At 32.4% G+C, this 22310-nt stretch overlaps 1 protein-coding gene across 4 annotated transcripts in view; it reads left to right on the plus strand.

Annotated features, from left to right (window-relative positions):
* Positions 1-22310, plus strand: part of LOC118185632 (endoplasmic reticulum junction formation protein lunapark-like) — a 68460-nt gene that overhangs the window by 27083 nt on the left and 19067 nt on the right. For all 4 annotated transcript variants that reach the window (XM_085808123.1, XM_085808125.1, XM_085808122.1 and 1 more), the window contains 3 exons: positions 10673-10860; positions 11309-11489; positions 15643-15670. In XM_085808123.1, coding sequence (XP_085664249.1) covers positions 10673-10860; positions 11309-11489; positions 15643-15670 — 397 coding nt within the window. The remainder of the gene's footprint in view (positions 1-10672; positions 10861-11308; positions 11490-15642; positions 15671-22310) is intronic.

The raw sequence follows: 22310 nt of genomic DNA on the forward strand, positions 1-22310 counted from the left end.
AAGAAATTAAAAAGCCCCCCCCTTTTTTTTTTTTTTTTACTTAGGTTATTCGAATGTATACGCCAGACATTTATTTGTTGAACTGTAGTTATAATTTGGAACGTGGTGCTAGAGCCGTTGGAGCCGAACCGAACGTCAGTTTGTTTAGAATTATAGAGTTTGATTACGCCAAAGCAGGTGAATTTGGAAAACACCAAAATCGGTCATGCATCCAACTCGTTATCGAGGCTTGAACTCCGGATGAACTACCAGTGTTCGGCGGCTCGCTTGCTAGAACTGCGTTAGGCTCTTTGAATGTAGCAAAGCCACGAGGGTTACCTTCTTAAGATGGCAGGCCTTCGTGGAGTCATTTTCTGAAGGCTTAGATTAGGTTATTATGGCAAAGCACAGTAGGATGCCTTCATGTTGAACTTTCTTAGAGAAATTGACAACCCATACACGTTACACATACAGAAAATTATGAAAACGTCCATGCAGCCGGCCCGTTAGCCTTTATTCGAATCCAGGTCGAAACTACCAGTGTTCAGCGATTTAATTCCTCTACCGCGGGAGGGCCTAATTGCTGAAGGCTTGTATTCATGTTACACACGGTGAAAACAAACAATGCAACCAGCTGATTCGTCTGGCATCGAACCCAAACCAGTTCGAACTTCCAGTATTCAGTAGTTTTAACCACTCGGCCACTGGTGGCGTGTGGTAGGAGCCACAGATAATGTACTGAGTAGCAAAAATCCCTAATAGTGGCCCTGGTTACTAGTAGGATTGTAAGTATATTGGTAATCATCCAATCTACAGCAAGGAAATTTCGGAGCTTAATTGTAAAGTCAAATGCGACACTCCGATAAACGTGGTATATGTAGAGATGGAAAAATTTATTATTTAAAATACTTGTATTTATTAGTAAACATTTTATAAAATTTATTCTTAATTTAGCGTTTAAGAATTCTAAGAGAGTTATCTGAGTATTTTTTCCTCCTTTGGTAATCCAATAAAATTGAGTAAATTTATGTTCTGTAATATCTTTGCGTGTTATATACATAGTTTTTTTTTTTTTTTTTTTTTTTTCTTTCAATGTTAGACAAGTTTACACAAACAATATAGGTCGAAAAGGGAGCTGGTCTGCGCCCGGTGAGCCTGTCGGCAGCGTCGCAAAGCGTAATTTGACTAACGAAAAGATCATGCTTTGGATCTGGTGATCTGGATAGTCACTTGTGTTGAAAAATAAATTTATTTCAACAACATAGGCCAAAAATTTAGTTGATCTGCGCCCGTGAGTCCGTCGGCAGCATCGTAAAGCGTAATTTGACTAACAAAAAGATCATTCTTTTGTATTTGGTGGGATTGCCGTGGTATTAATCACAAATAGTATATGGAAAAAGGTAAAACCCTTGACAGTAAAGGATACAACGAGATGCTAGTGCATGTTGACGCTGCTATCAAGGAAAAGAGTCGAATTGAGTTCCGGCGCAGAAAGGTAACGTTCCATCAAGATAATACCATACGTGTCTGCATTCACCGGCTAGCCTCTGTACGGACTCGAAAGGGATGTTTCACCACATCCACCATATAACCCCGACATCGCACGTTCGGACTTTCAGCTACATCTTGCTGGTCCTATCTTCACTTCTGCACAAGACGTCCGAAATGAGGTTGACCTGTGTTTGGACTCGGGCCACCAAGTTTCCGAGCCGAAGGTTTTGAAAAACTACCAAAAAATTGGCAGAAAAGCATAGATTTTTGGTAGTGATTACTATCCGCACTAAAGGTACTGACTGTTTTTTTTTTCATAACTTTATGAAGAACGTTCGTGCTTAAAATTTTCGTTACAACCATTAAATTCTGTAATTTATGAATTCCTTCCCACTTCTCATGTATTTATCAACTGTTCTTTATGAACCTGATATTCCTACAATTATCAGCTGTACTTTATAAATCTGATATGTAGAAACGCAATTTGATTTTATGCATTTCAGTATCAAGTGAAATCTTTAAACTAATCGTTCATTATAACACTTTATGTTGTTTTCATTCAAAGCTGAACTCAGATAATGTGTCGAGGTTGAACTACCAGTAATAGGCGACTTTAGCGCTCGCCCGCTAGAATTTAGAGAGGAACTGAGTGCTAGAATTGGGTTAGGCTCTTTGAATATAGCAAAGCCACGAGGTGGCAGATAGCAGATGCTTTCGTGGAGGAAGTTTCTGAAGGCTTAGTTTAGTTTATAGCAAAGCTCCCCATACACGTTACACACGGGGAAGATTATGAAAACGCCCATGTAGCCAGCCCGTTCGCCTTGATTCGAACCCAGGTCGGAACTACCAGTGTTCAGCGATTTAACCGCTCGGCCGCGGGTGAGCCTAATTGCTGAAGGAAACTGGGTCGTATTCATGTTGCACAACAGGAAAACAAACCATGCAGCCAGCTGGTTCGCCTGGGATCGAACCGAAACCAGGTCGAACTTCCAGTAATCAATATTCTTAACCACTCAGCCACTGGCGGCGCGTGGCAGAAGTAAGAGCCACAGATATTGTAGTGAGCAGCAAAAACCTCTAATACTGGCTCTGGTTACTAGTAGAATTATATATTGGTAATAATCCAATCTACAGCAATGAAATTTCGGAGCATAATTGTGAAGTTAAATACGACACTCCGATAAACGTGATAAAGATGAAAAATTTTTTAAAAAAGCAAACTTACTATGCAAATACATGTATTCATTAGTAAACATTTTATAAAATTTATTCTTAATTTAGCGTTTATGAATTCTCAGAGAATTATCTCATCGAATTATTTTTTTCTCCTCTGGTAATCCAATATAATTGATTAAATTTATGTGCTGTTAATATCTTTGCCTGTTATGTACATAGTTTTTTTTTTTTTTTTTTTTTTTTTTTCCGTTCAAAGTTAGATAAAACTGAACGTACGTTACACTGAAATTACTTTGTCTAGAAAGTAAGCGCTTGAGTAGAAACAGATGTTGGGTTTTATTTTTAGAAGACATGAGATCGCTTTCTGTAAAGTAATGTTATAAAATTTTGAATTTGAAATAATCGTACTTCGTTTTTAGTAGCGCAGAATGATAAAGATTTAATGAGAATATAGCAAAGCATCTTTTTAGAGACGCTGTTATAATTTTGCTATTTTATTTTTTTATGGTAGGTCAAGGAAAAAGGCAGGCTGCTAAATACGGTAACAGCACATTACTCTGTTTCATATATAGCGAATCCGCTCTGAAATGAGGCACGAAGCGGTAAAGTAGCTGAACACCAGTATTTCGGTCCGAGTTTCGAATCCCGCGAAGGGACTGGTTGCGCTTTCGTGGTTTTACCCTGTGTAACGTGTCTAGGAGCCAATTTCCCTTAGAAAGTCTTCCACGAAGGCATCCTTTCCCTTAGGCAGATAGATCGTACCGGTGTTTATTTTATCAACAGTACTGGTTATTTTTAAAAATGATCATCCTAGAAAGGTGATTGCCAAAAAGTATTCACTTCGCATATTTATACGTTATGCATGAATATACTCTTTTTAGTCAATCTAATATATATAAATTACTAATGCTTTAAAAAAATTCAATTTTCAATATTCTGTTTCCTATTTGTTCCTGTTCAATGAAACAGATTCATACACAGCAAATCCAAATGCATCGCTACAGGAAGATGATAAACCAGCACAGTACGTAATTACAGTTACATCCGGAAAAGAGTAGATATACATATAAATACATAATATATATATACGGTATACAACGATATACAATATATATATATATTATCGTTTTTTAGGATGTATCTATAATATGTATCATTTTACTTTATTAAAATATAATATTCAATTTTGTAATTTAGGAATTTCTTCTCCCTTATCATGTATTATCAGCTTGTACTTTATAAACCTGATACCCCTTCAATTATCAGCTGTATTTTATAAACCTGAAACATAGAAACGCAATTTGATTTTATGCATTTCAGTATCAAGTGAAATATTAAAACTGATTGTTCATTATAACACTTTATGTATTCATTCAAAGCGGATCTCAGATAATGTGCCGCAAATTATTTCCACACTAAGTTTTTTGTGCAAATAATACGTCCTGCTAGTGTTTTTGTAATAAAATGCATGTTATTAATTGATTTCGAATTTTCGTTGCATCTTGATATTGCTGCCAAAAGATATTCAATCAACAATAGTATCTTTTACTACGTTTATGTGTGTGGATACATAGACCATTTCTCCGTGTACTAGAAAAATTTGATACTGATTTATCCACTTTTGAAGTAAAAAAATAATAGTTAGGAGTGTTATACGATTTTATAATACAAGTAAAAAATATATATAAAGCTCTGGAAAGTGCTAACACATATTTATGGAATATTATGGATGGTAATTTATGAAATATTATGGATGGATGAGTAAATGGAATATTATGTGCGTGCTATATATGTATACACATATCATCAAGTATAAAATCATTTATATATAATTTTCATGTCGCGATGAAATTTGTTTTCTTCCGCAAAATAATGGCAAATTATGAAACATTACGCAACATTGAAAAGCGTGATGAACAAATTTTGCGAAAAGAAATAGCGACTGCTGCACGTATCTCACAGATATCTTTCATTCAACACAAAGGTGAAAAAGTTCTATTCCTGTTCAAAACAGCAGTCTGAGTCACAGACGGAAGAAATGACAGCAGGTCTTTTGTTCAACTGAGGGGATGTGTTTTATGGCTTACTCACTTTCCCGCCAAACAAGTACAGAGGAAGGAAGCGTCGTTGCCATAGTAACCAGGCTGTAGGTAGTCTTACAGATTTGAGTCTTTATCGCTCAACGTTCGTAGCGCCATCTGTTATTAAAAATCGACATGAGAAAGGGGTATTAAACGCTCTTAAAGATAATGAGAGATTAAATAATTAAAAATAATGAGAGAGATGTCTTTGTGCAAGGATGTGATGATTTTTTCTTCTGCGATAATGCTTATATCAAAATTTCAAAAATTTGTTTTCTGTATTTAGGCTTTCTGCATTTGTATAAAGAGTTGATTAGGTTTTGGCTAAAATTTGGCAAATGGATATGATACTTTACTTGAAACCCATAATATTATTTATTAAAAAAACTATATAAAATATATCTAAAGCTTTTCAATTTTAGTATTTAAGACTTTTATATCAATGGGAACAATGTATTAGAGTTTGGCTAAAATTGATGAACAAGAGGTAATACTTTACTTGAAGCTCTGGACAGATTTTCATGAAAACGTATTATGATATTACAAAGCTTCTTAAACTTGATACTTAAACTCTTATATGTATATACAAGTCTTAAACTTTATATTTAAAGCTTGTATGTATATACATACACAATACATATATAATCTGGATTGAAAGCAATACATTAGATTTTGACTGTATATGATAAACCTGAAGAGGTACTTTACTGGTAACTCTTAACAGATTTTTGTGAGAAAATGTAGAAACTCTGTGATAAGTGTTTCATCTAAAATAATGCAGCATGTGCTAAAGCTGCTACTATTATATCCAGATATGATATTTATTTATACCAAGCTATAAAAAAGAATGATTTTTTATAATGGTGTTTCATTTTCAATTTACTTCTATTCAACTGCCACATGAAATACAACTTTTAATAAAAAGAAATAAAATGGAAGACATTTGATTATATTGATATAAATTTGGGAAAAAAATCAGTTTTTAACTTGGCTGATTATGTCTATTAAAATGTAATCCAGTATTTCATATTACAGATCTTTCTGTTTATTTCAACATTCAAACTAGATTTTATTTACAAACGATCAACCAGAAGTAAGCATAAGTAGCCTACATTAAGCACTATGATATTTGAAACCTGGAACTGGAAGTCATGTGCTGGCAGCATCATATTTTTACAAAATGAGATGGAAAAATAGTTAAATAGCTGTTGTCCTTCATTACGAAACCTAAACTGGCTTATCAATAACTAATAAGGTTTGTATAAAACAGGGTTGCCACGCTACCGGGAAAACTGGAAAAAGTCGGAATTCGGAAATTGACCAAAAAATTCAGGAAAAAGTCAGGGAATTTAAGTGTTTTAGTCAAAATCTGGAAAAGTCGGGGAATTTCATACAACGATCCCGCCAAAAAAGGTGAGTTTTGCGCCGACGTCGGAAGAGATCACTTTTTTGGCAAATTGTGTATCACGTGAGTGTCATTCGGGCAGCTGGCATAGAGCCAGTTTTCGCAGCTCCAATTTGATTGTCTTTTAGAAAGGCAAATCAAGTTTCCCGCAAATTTTGGTTTCCAGTAACCTCGAAAATCGCATGTGCAGTGCATGAACTAAAGAAAGTACCTGTTCTCATATAAAACAAAATGGGTTTAATCCTAGTATACGGTACCATGAAGGTTAGAATCAAAAAATATGTATTGTAAAGAAACAAAACCTCTGCAACAAACGTGGCTCCGTTCCATCATAGAGGGAAACAGCTGTGCATGCGCGATATATCTGTCGCCAAAGCTCGAAACCGGTGGTGAAGTTCGAAGGTCACGTTATCAAGAATTCATAAAATGAATATCGTTTAAAATTTCTTTAAACTCTAAAGGAAAAGAAAATATTTTTTGGCGCAAGTAAATTAATTCATGGATTAGTTATTTTGAGGGGGAAAAAAAAAAAAAAACTATGAAAATCCGTTTTTAAAATTATTGCGAAAAATCCAAGAAAAAACGTTCTTTGATAAAACGTTTCTTCTTGGATTTTTCGCAATAATTTAAAAACGGATTTTCATAGTTTTCTTTTTTGTCAAACAACATATCTTCTTAACACGTGTTTCTCAATTTCCTGTACACATCGCGGAGAGGGAAATTCTGGCCGCCAGGTTCCGTCGCCAAATCCCTTCGGAAAATTTCCCTCCGCTTTCTAGCCGCGTAATAGCATTTACGTGTATGGAACCTTTTCTTCTTTACATAGACGTTCTTTGATTAGAATAATCTCCATGTATGGTACAGTGGGATTTGGGGACATGATGATGAGCAGTAAACGAGTCATTTTGTTCTTGGTGACAATTTTCAAAATCGTGCGAAGGCCGTACCGTATACTAGGATTTTACCGCAAAAAAATTTTTTTTCTTTTCTTTTCTTTTTAATAAATACCTTGTTATTTTGCAGTAAAACAAAAAAATAGTAATCAGTCATCTAGGCTAACCATGTAATATAACTATATTCGCTAAAATATCGTTGATTATTCTAATTCAATTTTTAAGTAATTATCTTTATTTTTATAATTTGTATCATTTAATGTTGCTTCTTCCCTTTAAATTTATTTATCATTAGTAAATAATATTTCCAAATTTCAGGAAATTTTCTCTGGCATAAACCTGAAATTAATTCTAGCAGTATGATGACATCACAAAATTTAATGCACATAATTTTTCCTTATGTATGCTGCGAAATAAATATAAAATACTTCAATTTAGTAAAAAAATATCATTAAATAGATTTCTTTCTTTCATTTAGCTACAGAATGTCTGCAAAAAAAGCCTTATTTTATTCCAGATTGGGGAGATTCTAATCTCAATCTTCAGTGGAGAAAACAACTCCTATTATAATTATATTTGTGTTTTCAAGTGTTAAGGTGCCTTTTAAGAAGACACCTCACACAAATTAAATTTACCTAAAATCTAATCTAACTTTTAGCATTGCGTTGTGATTTATAAGAACCGGATTAGCCTCATGTTGAACTGGTGATGATCATGAGTAATAATTAAATAAAATGTATAATTGTTATACAATGTATATATCTTAAATTTTATTAAGTTTCTTAAGTGGAAAAGTAAACAAAATTATCAAACAAAGTGTACCAAGAATAATTAAGAATAAATGTCCTCTGAGATTTATTGAATAATTAAGTGAATTTGCTACACAGTACAAGTAATACCATAATTAATTTACCTCTTAGCACAGCCAACGTACATTACGCAGATAGACTGGAATTTTCTCGAAACATACCTGGAAAACCTGGAAAAGTCAGGGAATTTCATTCTCCTGTTTGAGTGGCAACCCTGATAAAACTAAGGCAAAGATCTTATGACTGTGTTGGGACTTCAGGCTTATCCATTATTGGCACTAAATCACACTGTTTTAACAATAGTGTCCTATAGGGCCTTTATTGTGGCATTAAAAAATCTCCCATTTCTGTACTTTGGGGGGGGGGATTTTCTATGCTTCTAAAATATTCCAGTAAGTTGAATGCTGAATAGTTGGACTTTTACTAAACATGTCTTATGACCAGAGGTTGAAAAAGCCAAGTAGACTTTTGTGAACAAGTATATATTTCTCTGAGTGTTAACTATATTTACCTCCGAAGTTTTCAACTAATATTTTTGGGTGATTTATAATTATGTCCCGCATTATATAATGAATGAATATGATAATGGTATGGGTTGGGATCAGGCTGAATGGCTGTATGTTGTTCTGTGTGCTTCCACCTGGTACTATGACTGGCCAGCGTTGCATTAATGATGTTCTGCTGCCTCATGGTCACATATTTTGTGTTGCTGATGGTGAGAGATTTTATGGATGACAATGCAACATGTCATCGAACAGTTGCCATCCAGGAGTGTTTAGAGAGCAAGGATATTCAATGCCTCGTATTGTCAACAAGTTCTCTAGATCTGAGTCCCATTGAAAATATTTGGGATGCTTTGGGAAAGAGTCTGGCCGGTCAACAATGCCATCCAATAAACTAGGACACCCTCAACTGTGCACTGGTAGAGGAATGGGAAATGTTTCCCCAAGAGATGCTGGATAATGTTTTACAAAGCATGGCACAATGTGTGCAAGCTTGCATCGCCCTCTATGCCTGTATCGACATGTTACGGCAGAATGTGTTGGGATGGTAATTCCATTTTTTTCACTTTTACGTATTCAGCCTTTTTCAAAGCCTTCTGAGTTTCAAAGCACAATAAATTATCTTTATTGTTCTGTGCTAGCATTCTGGCATTATTTTGTTTTACTTGGCATCCAACTACACCTACTTTTTTATGTGCTGTATTGCCACTTCTGATCCACTTAGCAGTTGTCCACCAGCATATTATGCTTGTACAGTTTATTTTGGCTAAACATAATAGGGCTGTTTGGTAAAAAGAGGTATGTCTTCATGGATGACTTGCTAAGAAAAAGTGATGTGTATTTATATGTGAAAAACCCCCATGCGGTTGACCCATTAGCCAGGATTTGTTTGAGTTTAATCCCTCTATTAAGCATGCTTTATGTTCAGTTATTCTCTTATTGCAGGGCTCGTGTACCTTTTCTGTTTCCTGTAATATTAAATTCTGCAAAGACATAAATAAAATTTTTGATTGATTTGCTTACAGAGACTATCAGTTTTTAACCTACTGCAATAATTATAAATCTGATCCATTTATGTAAGTATAAAGCAAAAATAACTAGCTGGAAAATTATTTAAAACATTTGATAATAATTTTCTGTGTCACTTTAAATATTAAACCATTTTTTATTTGGTTTGGCTAATTGCTTAAAGAAAAGCACAACTTTGTAAGTGCTTAAGAATATGATGCCTTTTATGTCACTTTAAATATGATATTCTAAAACAGTGTTTCTTAATATGTTTCAGAATTGAAAGTTAATAAATCGTAAGTTATTTTTTTCAATATTATTTCCAAAATTTTGCAGCTAATTTGGCACCTTTCTTAGACGTTCACCTTTGTCCCTGCTCTGATTCTAGAACTCTTAATATAAGAATTCTTACTTCTATTTTAGTTCTGTTAAAAAAGTAAGAGTCCATGGAAAAGAAACATAACTTTTTTGAGTGTGTATGTTCATTAGCAGATTCTAAGAGCTCGAAAATAAACCCATTATGCAATTTAATAATCACCATTACTGATAATCATCTTCTCTGAGATAGATTTTTAATTTAGAACTGGATTATTAAATATCTATATTTATATTTCTAATTTTTAATAAGAAATTCATATTATTTTAATAATGAAGAAACTGTTGGGAGGAATGGTAGTAGAAAACGAATATGACGGTAAACTTTTTTATGTTACATTTCTCTATTCTGTTAGTGCCCACCAGTGGCCGAGTGGTAAAGTCACTGAACACTGGTAGTTCGGTTCGAGGTTCGAATCCCATGAACGGGCTGGCTGCATGGGTGTTTTCGTGGTTTTCCCCATGTGTAACGTGTATACGAGCCAGTTTCCCTTAGAAAGTCCTCCACGAAGGCATCCCTCCCTTTAGGCAGATAGCCCTCGAGGCTTTGCTGTAATTAAATAACCTAACCTAACCTCTCTATTCTGTTATTTTTTTTACAAATGTGTCATGTTTTCTGCATCCATTCCCTCCATATTCATGTAATTTGCTGTGTGCATTTTTAATTTCTGTGTTTTGAGGTGCTTAATTTTATGTAACTGATTTAACATCATTATCAGTTTTCAAACTATGTGTTTGATGATTTAATCTTTTATGTAGCAATGGGTAATTACGTATTTTATATATTAGATGAAATCTTCAAAACGTGTGCTGTCTGAATTTCTTATATGCTGTTCATATAATTTACATTTTTGGGCCATTTCTTCATAAATATAGATGATTGAAAAATATTTTTAGTCAAAATTTTGAAAATTGATTAACCTAAATTTATTACTTTATTTTTTTATTACAGGAAATATTTAAAATGGAACAAAATCAAGCTGCCTTACAATACCAGTATTACTTAATTACAGAATTCATTGTGTCTTATTCAAGACTTCTGTATGTGATGGTTTCCTTGATATTTTTTTTCTCTACTTTACCCTCTACGCTTGTTGAGTATGTCCTGTTTTGTGGTCCATTGTTGATATTTTATATTCTGTAAGTATAATTCATAAATATGCATGAAAAAGTAAATTTGTAATTAATAGTTTAATAAAATGTTAAGATGATGCAGACTTCTTATTGATTGCCATTTTTGTTATGTGCCATCATAAATAAATACTTAAAATAATACTATATAAAGTCACTGTAATTTGTAATGTTATCACCAGCTGCTAGTTATTCTTTTCTTTAAGATTCAGTACGTGAATGTTTTATATTCTTTTTATTGGATATGTGAAGTTATAGTAAGGTGATTGTTTTAGTATCCTTAAAGAATGTATCAGTGTTATTCTCTTCACTGAGATTCATTTTGTGACGAACTTATATTCTTTTCTATGAAGTTGTAGTAAGATTATTGTTTAAATGTCCTAAAACAGTTATTCGTGTTCCTTAATTAGTATTAAAAAAATTAAGCTTTCTGAAATAATTTGAATATAATTTTCAGGGTATCTGTCTTGAAAAAATCTCTAAAGTGGTATTTTGACAATGAAATCAAAAGATATAATAAGAAGCTTACAGAATTACAGCAGCGCAAGAAGTCCATTCTATCGGAAGTAAAAGAAAGAGTGAAATTTAAAGAAGCGAAGGATATAATTGAAGAATACAGTCCATCAAAACAGTACAGGGTTGGTGTACCTTCATTCATATGTTATTTTAAGTGTGGCTGTTTTTCTATATGTGATTGTTTGCTTCTAAAACATATATATACTTTTAATAAAAAATATTTATACATTTTCAGTGTTTTCTGTGGAATACTTATTTTGTTGCGCTTAAGGTGTTGTTTTATACTGTGTTGATAGATGGTTGTTTACTTTTTGAGATGGTTGCCATGCTTTTAACAGAGGTTTTAAAAGTGTTCAGTTTTAAATCAAATTGTAACTTTTAAGAAGCTTGTAAATTACAGAAAGGCAGTTTTTCATTAAAGACATGTTTTATACATGCCACTAAATTTTGTGTTTTATATGTGTCCTTAAATTTTATTTAGTGTGTGTTTTTCAATCTTTTGTCAATGAGAAAGGAGTTTTGCTATGTGGATTATCCCCCATATATATGTGTCAGCAGTGTGCTGATGGTTAAATCGCAGGAAGTGCATTATTTTGTTGATTGTGAGGCCTGCTTTGAAACATTTTCTTGTCAGATGTCTTTTAAATACATCAGGGAAATAAAAGTTTAGAATTAAAATTATCATAGGAGTGTGATTCGGCTTCTGTTCAACTGATTATTTTTCTGTAAATATTTTTGCACTTCGGATGAATTTTCTCATCCTTAAAGCATCTGGTGTGTTAAAATAAATCAAGAACTGAAAATTATTCATATACAGCACTATTAATGAATTTTAAATATAGTGAAGCAGATGTAGGTACATCTTTTAGGCTGAATGCTCTAGCAATCTGAAAAATATAAAAATTTTTACACTAGTGTGTTCTGTATGTCTGTATGTAACCCATTTCAGTCTTCAGCTGTTAGATTTATTGGTATTTATTCTTATATGTAAGGAAAGAATATCAACTGGAGATCTTATTGTGTGTTACCATAGCTGAGTATTAATCTGATCAGGAGAAATTCAGAATTCCAAAGCCTTTACTTTTAAAGAACATTATTTTATCACATTTACCACTAAATTAGATCAACTTTAGAATTTGGCTGCTAAGTTCTAATTCTAACATCTAATTCTGCTAAATTCTAATTGTAATTCTGAATTTAAAAGATCTAGTATGAATTACAGTGAAAATCATTTAACACGAAACTGAGGGGGGCTAAAATATTTTTTTCGTATTAAAGGATATTGCAAAAAAAGAAAAAATATATATATTCAACAAAATTAAGTTTATTAGAGTACATTTTATTTACATGCATATGTATATATGCATGTAAATAAAAATCAATGAAACAAAAACATCCTAATACAAAATTTAATACAAACTTTAAATACATCTAAACAAAAAATTTAATACTAAGAACTTAATACAAAATTAAAAAATTTTTTGAAAAAAAAAAAAAAAAACATTTATTGAGTTTTTGGAAAATAATCTGATCTTTTTCTTTGTATTGTCTTTTTTAGCATAAAATTGTCAACATGTTGTTCGATGTCGTCCATTTTGTTATTCATTTCACCATTGGAATGTGAATCTAAATAACTTCGCATACTTTTCATGATGTTCCTCATTTCAGACGACATGGGAACAGGAGCTGCATTATTCATTTCATTTTCATCGTTGGAATCTGCATCAGTGATATTTTTTTAGCTTTGAACAAACTCCAAACTGTCTTTGTCTGCCATAATTGGGGCTGTACACACATTATCATCATCTACTGCAATGAATTCTTCTGATGTTACAGTAGGATAATTCAATAATACAAAAACTTTCTCAAACATTTTATTAAGTGTCGGCTTAGTTTCAATATCCTCCTTCTCCATTTCTTTTGGCGCGAACCAAACTCTCTGATTTTTACCCACACTGTGATGTGCTCGTCATCGAATTCCAAAGCCAACTGATGAGAGATGAGATGTTTTTGTGTGGTGTTTGTAGGGGGTGGAGGATGAAAGTACCATAGATAAACAAAATTTGCTCATGTCACAGGCTATTCCGAGGTTATTTCAAAGTCAAGTTAGCCTCCTTTCTACGAAACCTGTGAAACCATCTGTCTTTCATTTCACACCCCTCTTAAATCTCGCTTGTGCAGCTGGTATTTTGTACATTCCCAGAAGGCAAATTTTTCATGTTATTGAGTTAGTAGTTTGTCAGAAACATTGTATTATTTCGTGTTAAAGATATTTCATCTGTAGCGTTTTTGCGTTAAACATATTTCACTTTGTAACTATCTAACCCAAAATGCTGTAAAATACAATATAATTTTTTTCTTCTCTGGAACTTCACTCTTCTTTCATTGGAATGAATGATACTTATGTTCTAAAATGTAACTTAAAGAAACTGGTATTATGGTTCCTGAATAGAATTTACCAAAGTATTATGCTTACTTTTTTAATGGAGCTATGTAAATTTTGAATGAAAAACTCTTTAACAGAGGCCATTTAGATCCTGTAGGAAGGTCGTAAAAAATTATGAATTTTCTGAAGCTATTTTGGTGTGATCTCTGTTTTAACTGAATTTTATTGGAGCATAGTATATAATGGAAATGTGTATAAGAACTGGGATGTGTATCTGCAGGGTCCTTAAATTGAAAAAAATTCTGTTGTGCAAAAGAAATATTGGTTGAATTACTAAACATATTAAATAGAGGTTTAAAGCAAATTTTGCCCAAGAATGATTAAGTACTGGAGAAGGAAGGCACCATTGGTGGCCTGTGAAATGCACCGAGCCTCATGTTGCTGAAATTTTTGTATCAAAAGCAAATTGTTCCAAAAGAACTTTTCTTTTGACAAGTTCTGTTTGAAGCATTAAGCAAAAGAGATTAAAACTTTTATTATTTTTGGTTTTGTTATGTAAAAATTTCCTGTATTTTATATGATTTTACGGTACTTTTCCGTTTTGCCGGCGCAAGCGATAAAGTCGCCAATAATGGTACAACCGATGCCAAACGGAATATTCTTGCTGGTAACCTTTTAGGCCTCATTTTCAAAACAAGTCGCAGCTTTTTCTTATCAGATTGATTGTTTCTTTCAATACTGGCATATAATTACATAGAATTTTTATCAGATAGTTCAGTTTTATGCCTAAGGTCATTTTCAGTAATTATGTCAATTAGGATGCAATCACAGTGCTTACCCGAAGCCGAAAATATAGAAAAGGTAAAGTCAAAGATTAAATTCATCAATTCTAATGAGAATGCAGTAGCGAAGTAAAGCACTGCAGTTTTACATAATTTCTGAGTAAGCTATTCGTACGCATTGAAATATTTCTTGCATTTAAACTTGTGTTCCAAATTAAGATTTAACTTGAAATTAATGTAGATAATTACTGAGAGCATTAGATTTTTGTAGAATAGTTTGTGTGAGATGAGATCGCTTGGGGTCACGTGATATGAACCAACGAATCAGGATGTTGAACCATGAAAGCATAGTAAATTCTTAAATTAATGTCTTTTTACAAATGTATTGTCTTTATTTATTGGCTTTTTATAAAATTTTAAGCGATATTAAAATGCTTATGCCTTCAAAATAAAAAATTCTTAGAACTAAAATTTTTTAAATATTTTTTATGTGTATACTGTATGTTGTCGCCAATAAAGTCTGCTTGGCGAGATTTGCGCCGGCGAAACGGAAAAGTACCGATTTTACTCCTTGAAGTGAACAATATTCGATTCCAATTTTGTAATTTTCTTTAATTTGCATTCTACCAGTTTACAATGTAAACCGAGAAGAAATTATGTCAAAACTTCAAAATTTTTAATACGGAATTTTATTCTTTTTTGTTCCAATTTATATATATATATATAATATATATGCAATTCAACTTCCAATTAGCTGATACTCATAGGGCCAAAGCTATTATCCATTATTGGTAAGTGTCCAATAAATGTCCATTCGTCTCTTACTTCCTTCATCTGGAGATTTAGGACCTGTCTGTTAATGGTATGCATGCATATGCATGTATAAATAGCTTGTTTAAACAGCTATTTTTAATTGCTTGTGTATTAGCTTTTTCAGAAAGTAGTGTGAAAAAAGCATTTATAATTCACAATCATTGTGTATTTAAATGTAAAAGTCTAATAAATTTTTTATTATATGTAATTTCTTTTCCTCTCTAAATTATTCTATTTTCCCACATGTCTGATAAAGCTGTTTACTCATGTCTTCATATATTTCTTCCTTTGTAGGATTTTGAACAAATGAAAAAAGAATTTGGTAAGTTTTATGTATTCTAAGATATGTGGAATTTTACTTATAAATGTAGATCAATTAAACTTTTATTGAATTTATAAATTTGTTTGGCAGTAGTTCATAATTTTTGTTCCTTCAGATGCCCTAAATAGTTTCTCAGAAAAGACCATTTTTTATAACCTTTATATGTTATTAATTAATTTTAATATCATTGCACAATAATGAACATACAGTGAATGGACAAAAATATGGAAACACCTTGTGAAATGCATGTTTGAAAAGAAAGATTGATTTTAATGAAATATGTAGGTGGCGCTGGCGTTTTTGACTACTAATGCCACCTATACAACTTCGTAAATGTGCTAAACAGTTCAGTTGTTGTCGGAGTACTGTTATGTGAGGTTGTCATTGCATTATGTCAGAGTTAACAGACTTCGAACATGGGCAAATTGTTGGAGCACGTATGGTAGGTGCTTCCGTAAGCAAGGTAGCCGAGGTGTTTAGTGTTTCAAGAGGTACTGTATCAAAGATTTATTCCGCATATTTGAAAAGTGGAAAAACATAATCTGCTAAATCACAGCACGGACGAAAGTGTGTCCTGAGTGATCGTGACAGACGATCATTAAGGGCAATTGTGACGAAAAATAAGAAGACCACAGCTGCAAAAGTTACTGCTGAAATGAATGTTGTGTTACCAAACCTTGTGAGTACCAAAACAATTAGAAGGGAGCTTTATAAACAGGGAATTGCTGGCCGTGATGCAATTGAGAAGCCACTCATCAGTGATGCTAATGCCCATAACAGGAAAAGGTGGTGTTTAAGTCATAGAGCCTGGACTATAGAGCAGTGGAAGCGAGTAATGTGGTCTGACGAATCTTCTTTCACATTGTTTCCCAATTCTGTTTTTTACGTCTGGAGAACGAAGCCTATAATACAGACTGCTTGTTGCCAAGAGTGAAACATGGCGGGGGTTCTGTTATGGTTTGGGCAGCCATATCGTGGTTCTCTGCTAGCCCCATGATAACTGTGTCAGGGCACATGACTGCCAAGACTTATGTGAACATTTTGGCCGATCAAGTTCATCCCATGGTACAAACTTTGTTCCCCGATGGTGATGGTGTCTTCCAAGACGACAAAGCCCCTGTTCACACAGCTCACATTGTCCAGGACTGGTTTTCTGAGCACGAAGATGACTTGTCCCATCTCCCCTGGCCACCACAGTCACCAGACCTGAATATTATCGAACCTTTGTGGTCTACATTGGAACGGAAAGTGCGTTCTCGTTATCCACCACCGACATCGTTATCTGAACTTGCCACCGTTTTGCAGGAAGAATGGCATAATATTCCATTTGCAAACATACAGGAACTGTATTTATCCATTCCGAGAAGACTGCAAGCTGTTTTGGATGCCAACGGGTTTCCTACACCATATTAAGCAAAGAAACATGTTTTTTAAAGGTGTTTCCATATTTTTGTCCAACCCCTGTATCTTTATAATTGCTAAATTCATTTTAATATAATATACTGATATTTTCTGAGTGTAATTTATATGAATGCATTGCAACACAAAATTTATAGAACATTAGTAACATAAAATCTTTTTTCATCCTTTATTATTCTTGACTGAATATCATTTGTACTACCAATATATTAAACTGCAAAATTTTTAGGCAGGGTATATGGTTGTTTCCACTTTCTTTGGTATGTAGTAGCTGAATTTATGAAATTTATGAGATGAAGTGAGAAAGTTTCAACATGAAAACTAACTGCATTAAAATTTTACTACCATTCCATTGAAAGTAATCCCTCTGTGCTGTTGCATATCACTGCTAGTGCTTCTACCATCTTTCGAGCACTTACTGAAAGTCCCATTCTAATAGTGTGTTAAATTCCACCTTTGATTAATGCTGTTTCTTCTGTGGCTTTAAAATAGAGGCCTGTCAACTTGAATTTCAATTTCTGAGAAAGAAGACAATCAGAGATAGCCATATCTGTCAAGAAGGGGGAATGAAATGCGACTGTCATGTTTGTATGGCTTGAAGTCTTTCACATTTGAAATCTATAAGCGTATGCAAACTTTGATATATCTCAGAATGTTACAGTATAATCCTGCATTTATACTCTGAACCTATGGAATATATTCAGGGTATGCAACGCTGTTAATGAAAAAAAAAAAATCGCAAAAAATCCTCAGTTTTAAAATATGCATCAAATCTTGATCAATTTGTTTTCTCAAATGTTATCAGAAACTCTCTGTTATCAGAAAAGGCACCTCTGAAATGCATCCCAATTTATAAATTAAGCCAGGATGACCTAAAATTGTTTTTTATTCTTGTGTTAGACTCTATGGTGGATTTAATGACAATCCAGCTGCTCGACAGTTTCTTTAAATGAACATCTGCTTGAAATTGACCTAGTACACAACCATATTTTACATTTAATAAGAGCAGTCATCAAATAAAATATTTGATCATAACGCTTTTTTAAAATTTTATAAATTGGTATCTGTGCCAATTTAATATAATAATTGGTAATTTTGTTATTTTTATTTTTATAATAAAACAAAATTACCAATTTCAAAACTTACTTCATGGTCAGTAATTAACAGAGTTATAAAGAAAAGAAAAAACAAATTATGTTTTCATTTTTTTTTAATTTTTATTTAGTAACATGTTTTAATTGATGATTAAATGTAATACAAAATTATGAGTGAAGAATCTTTGTCATTCAATGCATAAACTGTTGAATGAAACATAAGCAATTTTTATTTTGGAATCTAATCTTTAGTAAACGGAGGAGAGATTAAGTAGTAGTCTGCTAGTTTTAAAACAGCTTCAAGACATGGAAAAAGCATCTTTAATGTTATTAATTGGTATAGCAAAATATTTGGCATATTATTACATTTTGGATTTCCTTGCAATGTCTGAATTTTATATATTTGTGAATTTAGATAAATTAGTTATATTAACTGCTTCAATAAGTAAAACAATGTTGGTATGCAGAGACCATCAAGACTGTGATCTGATGATAATGAGGTTAATGTTTAAATGAGTAAAGGATAGTTATTATTTATTATATTATCAGGGAACTATGAAATTGGGTAAATTGCTGAGGGAGGTATTGAATGCTCTGCCAAAATATATTTACTAAAAAATTGCAATTTGATAATGAATGTAACCAAAACCATATTTTAAGTTTAAAATTTCCTATTTGATGGCTAAATGTAAGTTTAGAATTGTGCATGTTAAAATATTTGTAATTCGGTACATAGGTCAAGTTAAGTTTTTTTTTTAAGTAGGGGGAAGCATGCAAGAGCTATCTACCTGTCTTGTTAGAGGACTTTAAAAAAAAACTGACTTTTTGAGTGCATATTAAAAATAATGAATGCAGTTTTCATTTAGTTTATTTTTATGTCTCATATAAAAATTCTGATATATGCTAAATTATTGTGAATTACTTTACTCAAAACATATAGTGAATGCACAGAAAATAAAGATTTGCACAAGCTGAAAATAAAAAGTTTTATGTATATGACATAATAAAAGCACAAGGAAAAGACAGAACATTGTTGATGCGTACTTAGATCCATATTGAAGAATTCTGATTGCTAATAATGTTAATCTAAAAAACTTAGCAGTCGGGGCAGTTTTAATTCCATTTTAATTTGCAATTGATATTTGTGGCCACAGTTCATTTGGCACTCTAGTGCCTACTCAGGAACATTTACATTTTTGATATTATTGCAATAGGAAGCAGACTAGCAAAATTACATCCAAGCAGAGACGGAAGCTGTAGTGCGTAGTTATGCAAGGTGGAAGCAGAAATAATTTTCTTTCGCACATACTTAAAGCAAAGCTCAGACTCAGATCGACCTTGAACCCACTGTAATGCTGAATTTCCTTAAGCGGTGATTCACAGATGAGTTAAAGGACATTTTTTCTCCCTAAATATTGTAGAGATGACTGAAGAAAATTCAATATTCCTTTTCACTAAACATCTGAATTTATCGCGTGATTTTTTTTAAGCACTTGCAAAAAATTACAGCAGAAGGATGATAGGTTATTTTTTAAACACTGGAAAAAAAATTGATGATTCAATTTTTTGACATTGCCTTTGAATTTAGCACAGAACAATGATTTGAAGATATGAATAAATTTTCCATTGAAGGTCTCGGGCTACTGGTAAAGATCCTGTTGACTGTTTAGTTAACTGTGATATTTGAAGTAGATGGGCATTGGAAAATGATTAAGCTTAGCAATCTGGTCACATGAGAGTCCGGGTGAGATCGTTGCGGAGTGGAAGGCAGCCAAATTGAACACGCAGAAGAATTTCACTTTTAAAAACTTCATATCTTATTCACTTAAAATAGCAAATTACTGTTTTTTTTAGATTCTCCAAGATTACATATGCAATAGTAATTTAAACTAAATAGGATTTAACTTTAAATTTACTGCATCATATTGTTCAAAGGAAGACAGATGGAAGAGTGACAGCAAAGGTCTTATAGCAGTAGAAGGAGAAAGCGGTCTGCCTAAAAATGGCATGAACTCTGCATTTATAGTAGCGATTACATAATATGCCAGAATGTTCTCGAAAGTACTGGTCTAGGGAGAAGATCCTGAAATTGTGGAAAGTTAGAGGTTGCCTGTTTGCATACAGCAAAGCCATCATATTTTTTATATTTTACATATATATGTTTGGTGTATGTAATGATGTAGAAACAGTTGATGGCATAGGTGTAGAAATACTGCATTTTGTAGATGGTGACCTGTAATGCAGAGCAAGTTTGCAGCCAAGGCAGATTAAATATTCATCTTTATTATAGTAAGCATGATGTTGCCACAAACAACTTGGCACTCTAATTTGTACACATGTACAAAATAATTACATTTCTGATAGCTTTACAGTAAAAAGAGAACCAGTAAGGAGCAGTTTATCTAGGCAAAAGTGCAGAAAGCAAGTGACTTTGTTCAGGATCTAATTTGAATTCAGAATGAAGGAGTTTTGGTTTTCAATGTATTTGTTTGGATAATTAAATAAAGCTGTAAAATTATTGTTTTGTTGTTTGAGTTTTAATTCTATTTACATCACCAGCATTATGTAAAAGGCATATCGCAAAGTCTCGAAATGATGCAGAGGCTATTTCTGTTTTTAGAATATGGAGAGGCAAATATCCAGATTAAAGCTAAGAATCAAGGGGCTATTGCTAATTTAAATTATAATGTATTTTTACATTTTTTAAACTCTTTCTTACTTATATACATATATAATTAAAAATGTTTTTTTATATATATCATCTCCAAGGAGCATAAATTTAATTAAAACGATGGATTATTGGAATAAATTTTAGTCTGTATTTTAAAGCGATAAGTTATTGGAATAAATTTCAGTGTTTAAGCATTATTTTAAGTCAGTATTTAAAGTTATTTAGATTTCTATTGTAGTAAAAATTATTTAAAAGCTGTATAAAAATATTATTTTGAACCTTAAAAATTTTAAATAGTAAAAATAAACTTCAAAGTAATGAAAAGGTAGCTATTGTCATTAACTCTTTAAGGTGCATAATAAAAAACTTTTTGAAAAAAATAACTTTACGTATAAATAATTAGCCCCTAATACAATGTTATTTCATGCAAAAAAAGCAGGTAAACCTTTAAGGTAATTCGTGACATGGTGGGATACCGCTTGTCCCACTGCACATCTAGAGCAGTAAAATGGCATCTTTGCCTGAGCGTAAATTCTCCTAATGTGCTTATCTAAAGTGCTAGTTTTAGCAACCAAATGAAAATGCAAGATATAAAAAAAAAGTGTTTTTGAATAATTATCTAGAAAATATTGATCATGTTTGCAAAATAAAAAATATTAAAAAAAATTACATTTAAAAAATCGCTCTCTGTATGACTTTTTAGATATTTTTTAATGATTTCATAATAGATTTGAAACAGAGAAGATTTTAGCTCCAGTAATTTATTTGCTACAGGTTTGAAAAGGAAGATATTTTGAAGGCCATCATGTTTATTTACATTTTACCTCTCTTTCCTCTGCTTAGGATATTTTTTATGCTGAATCACACTCACATATCCAATCTGTATTCAATGACATTTCATGTTACCGAGTTGTATTTTCATTTCTTACGGAAAAAATACTAAGTATTTTTAAAGTTTTAGCATTATTGCAATTTATTGAAAAATATAAATTTGCATTATCAACATATAAAATGAACATGATACTTGAATTTAAAAATATTTGAACGGTGCTGCCATTTAGTAGCAGCAATTCCTACATGCGCGGTGAGACTTATTTGTCCCACCTTTTAATTTCAGCCATTCTAAATTAATATATATGAATTCAAATAACAATTTTTATTAGTAAAGGAAACTTTCACATAACTCCCTTCAAAGATTAATTAATTGACTTGTCTAATTAGATTAATTGACTTGTCTTTAATCAGGACGTCCATAACCCGGAATGATCTATAAACCGGACCTCAAAGCTACAAACTTTCTGCGCATATGCGTTGACGCATGCACATAATACCTTTTCGCATGCGCGTTTAATGTATAATGGACAGTATAAGCTAAGCTAAAATTATCTAATTTTCTATTTCAGTTAACGTTGCAGATTGCATTGTTCCTTAATCATCTAATTGGATCTGGTTGATT

This window comes from Stegodyphus dumicola, chromosome X1 (assembly GCF_044657685.1).
Source record: "Stegodyphus dumicola isolate Sdum_Otavi_A_Nest chromosome X1, ASM4465768v1".
Lineage (NCBI taxonomy): Eukaryota > Metazoa > Arthropoda > Arachnida > Araneae > Eresidae > Stegodyphus > Stegodyphus dumicola.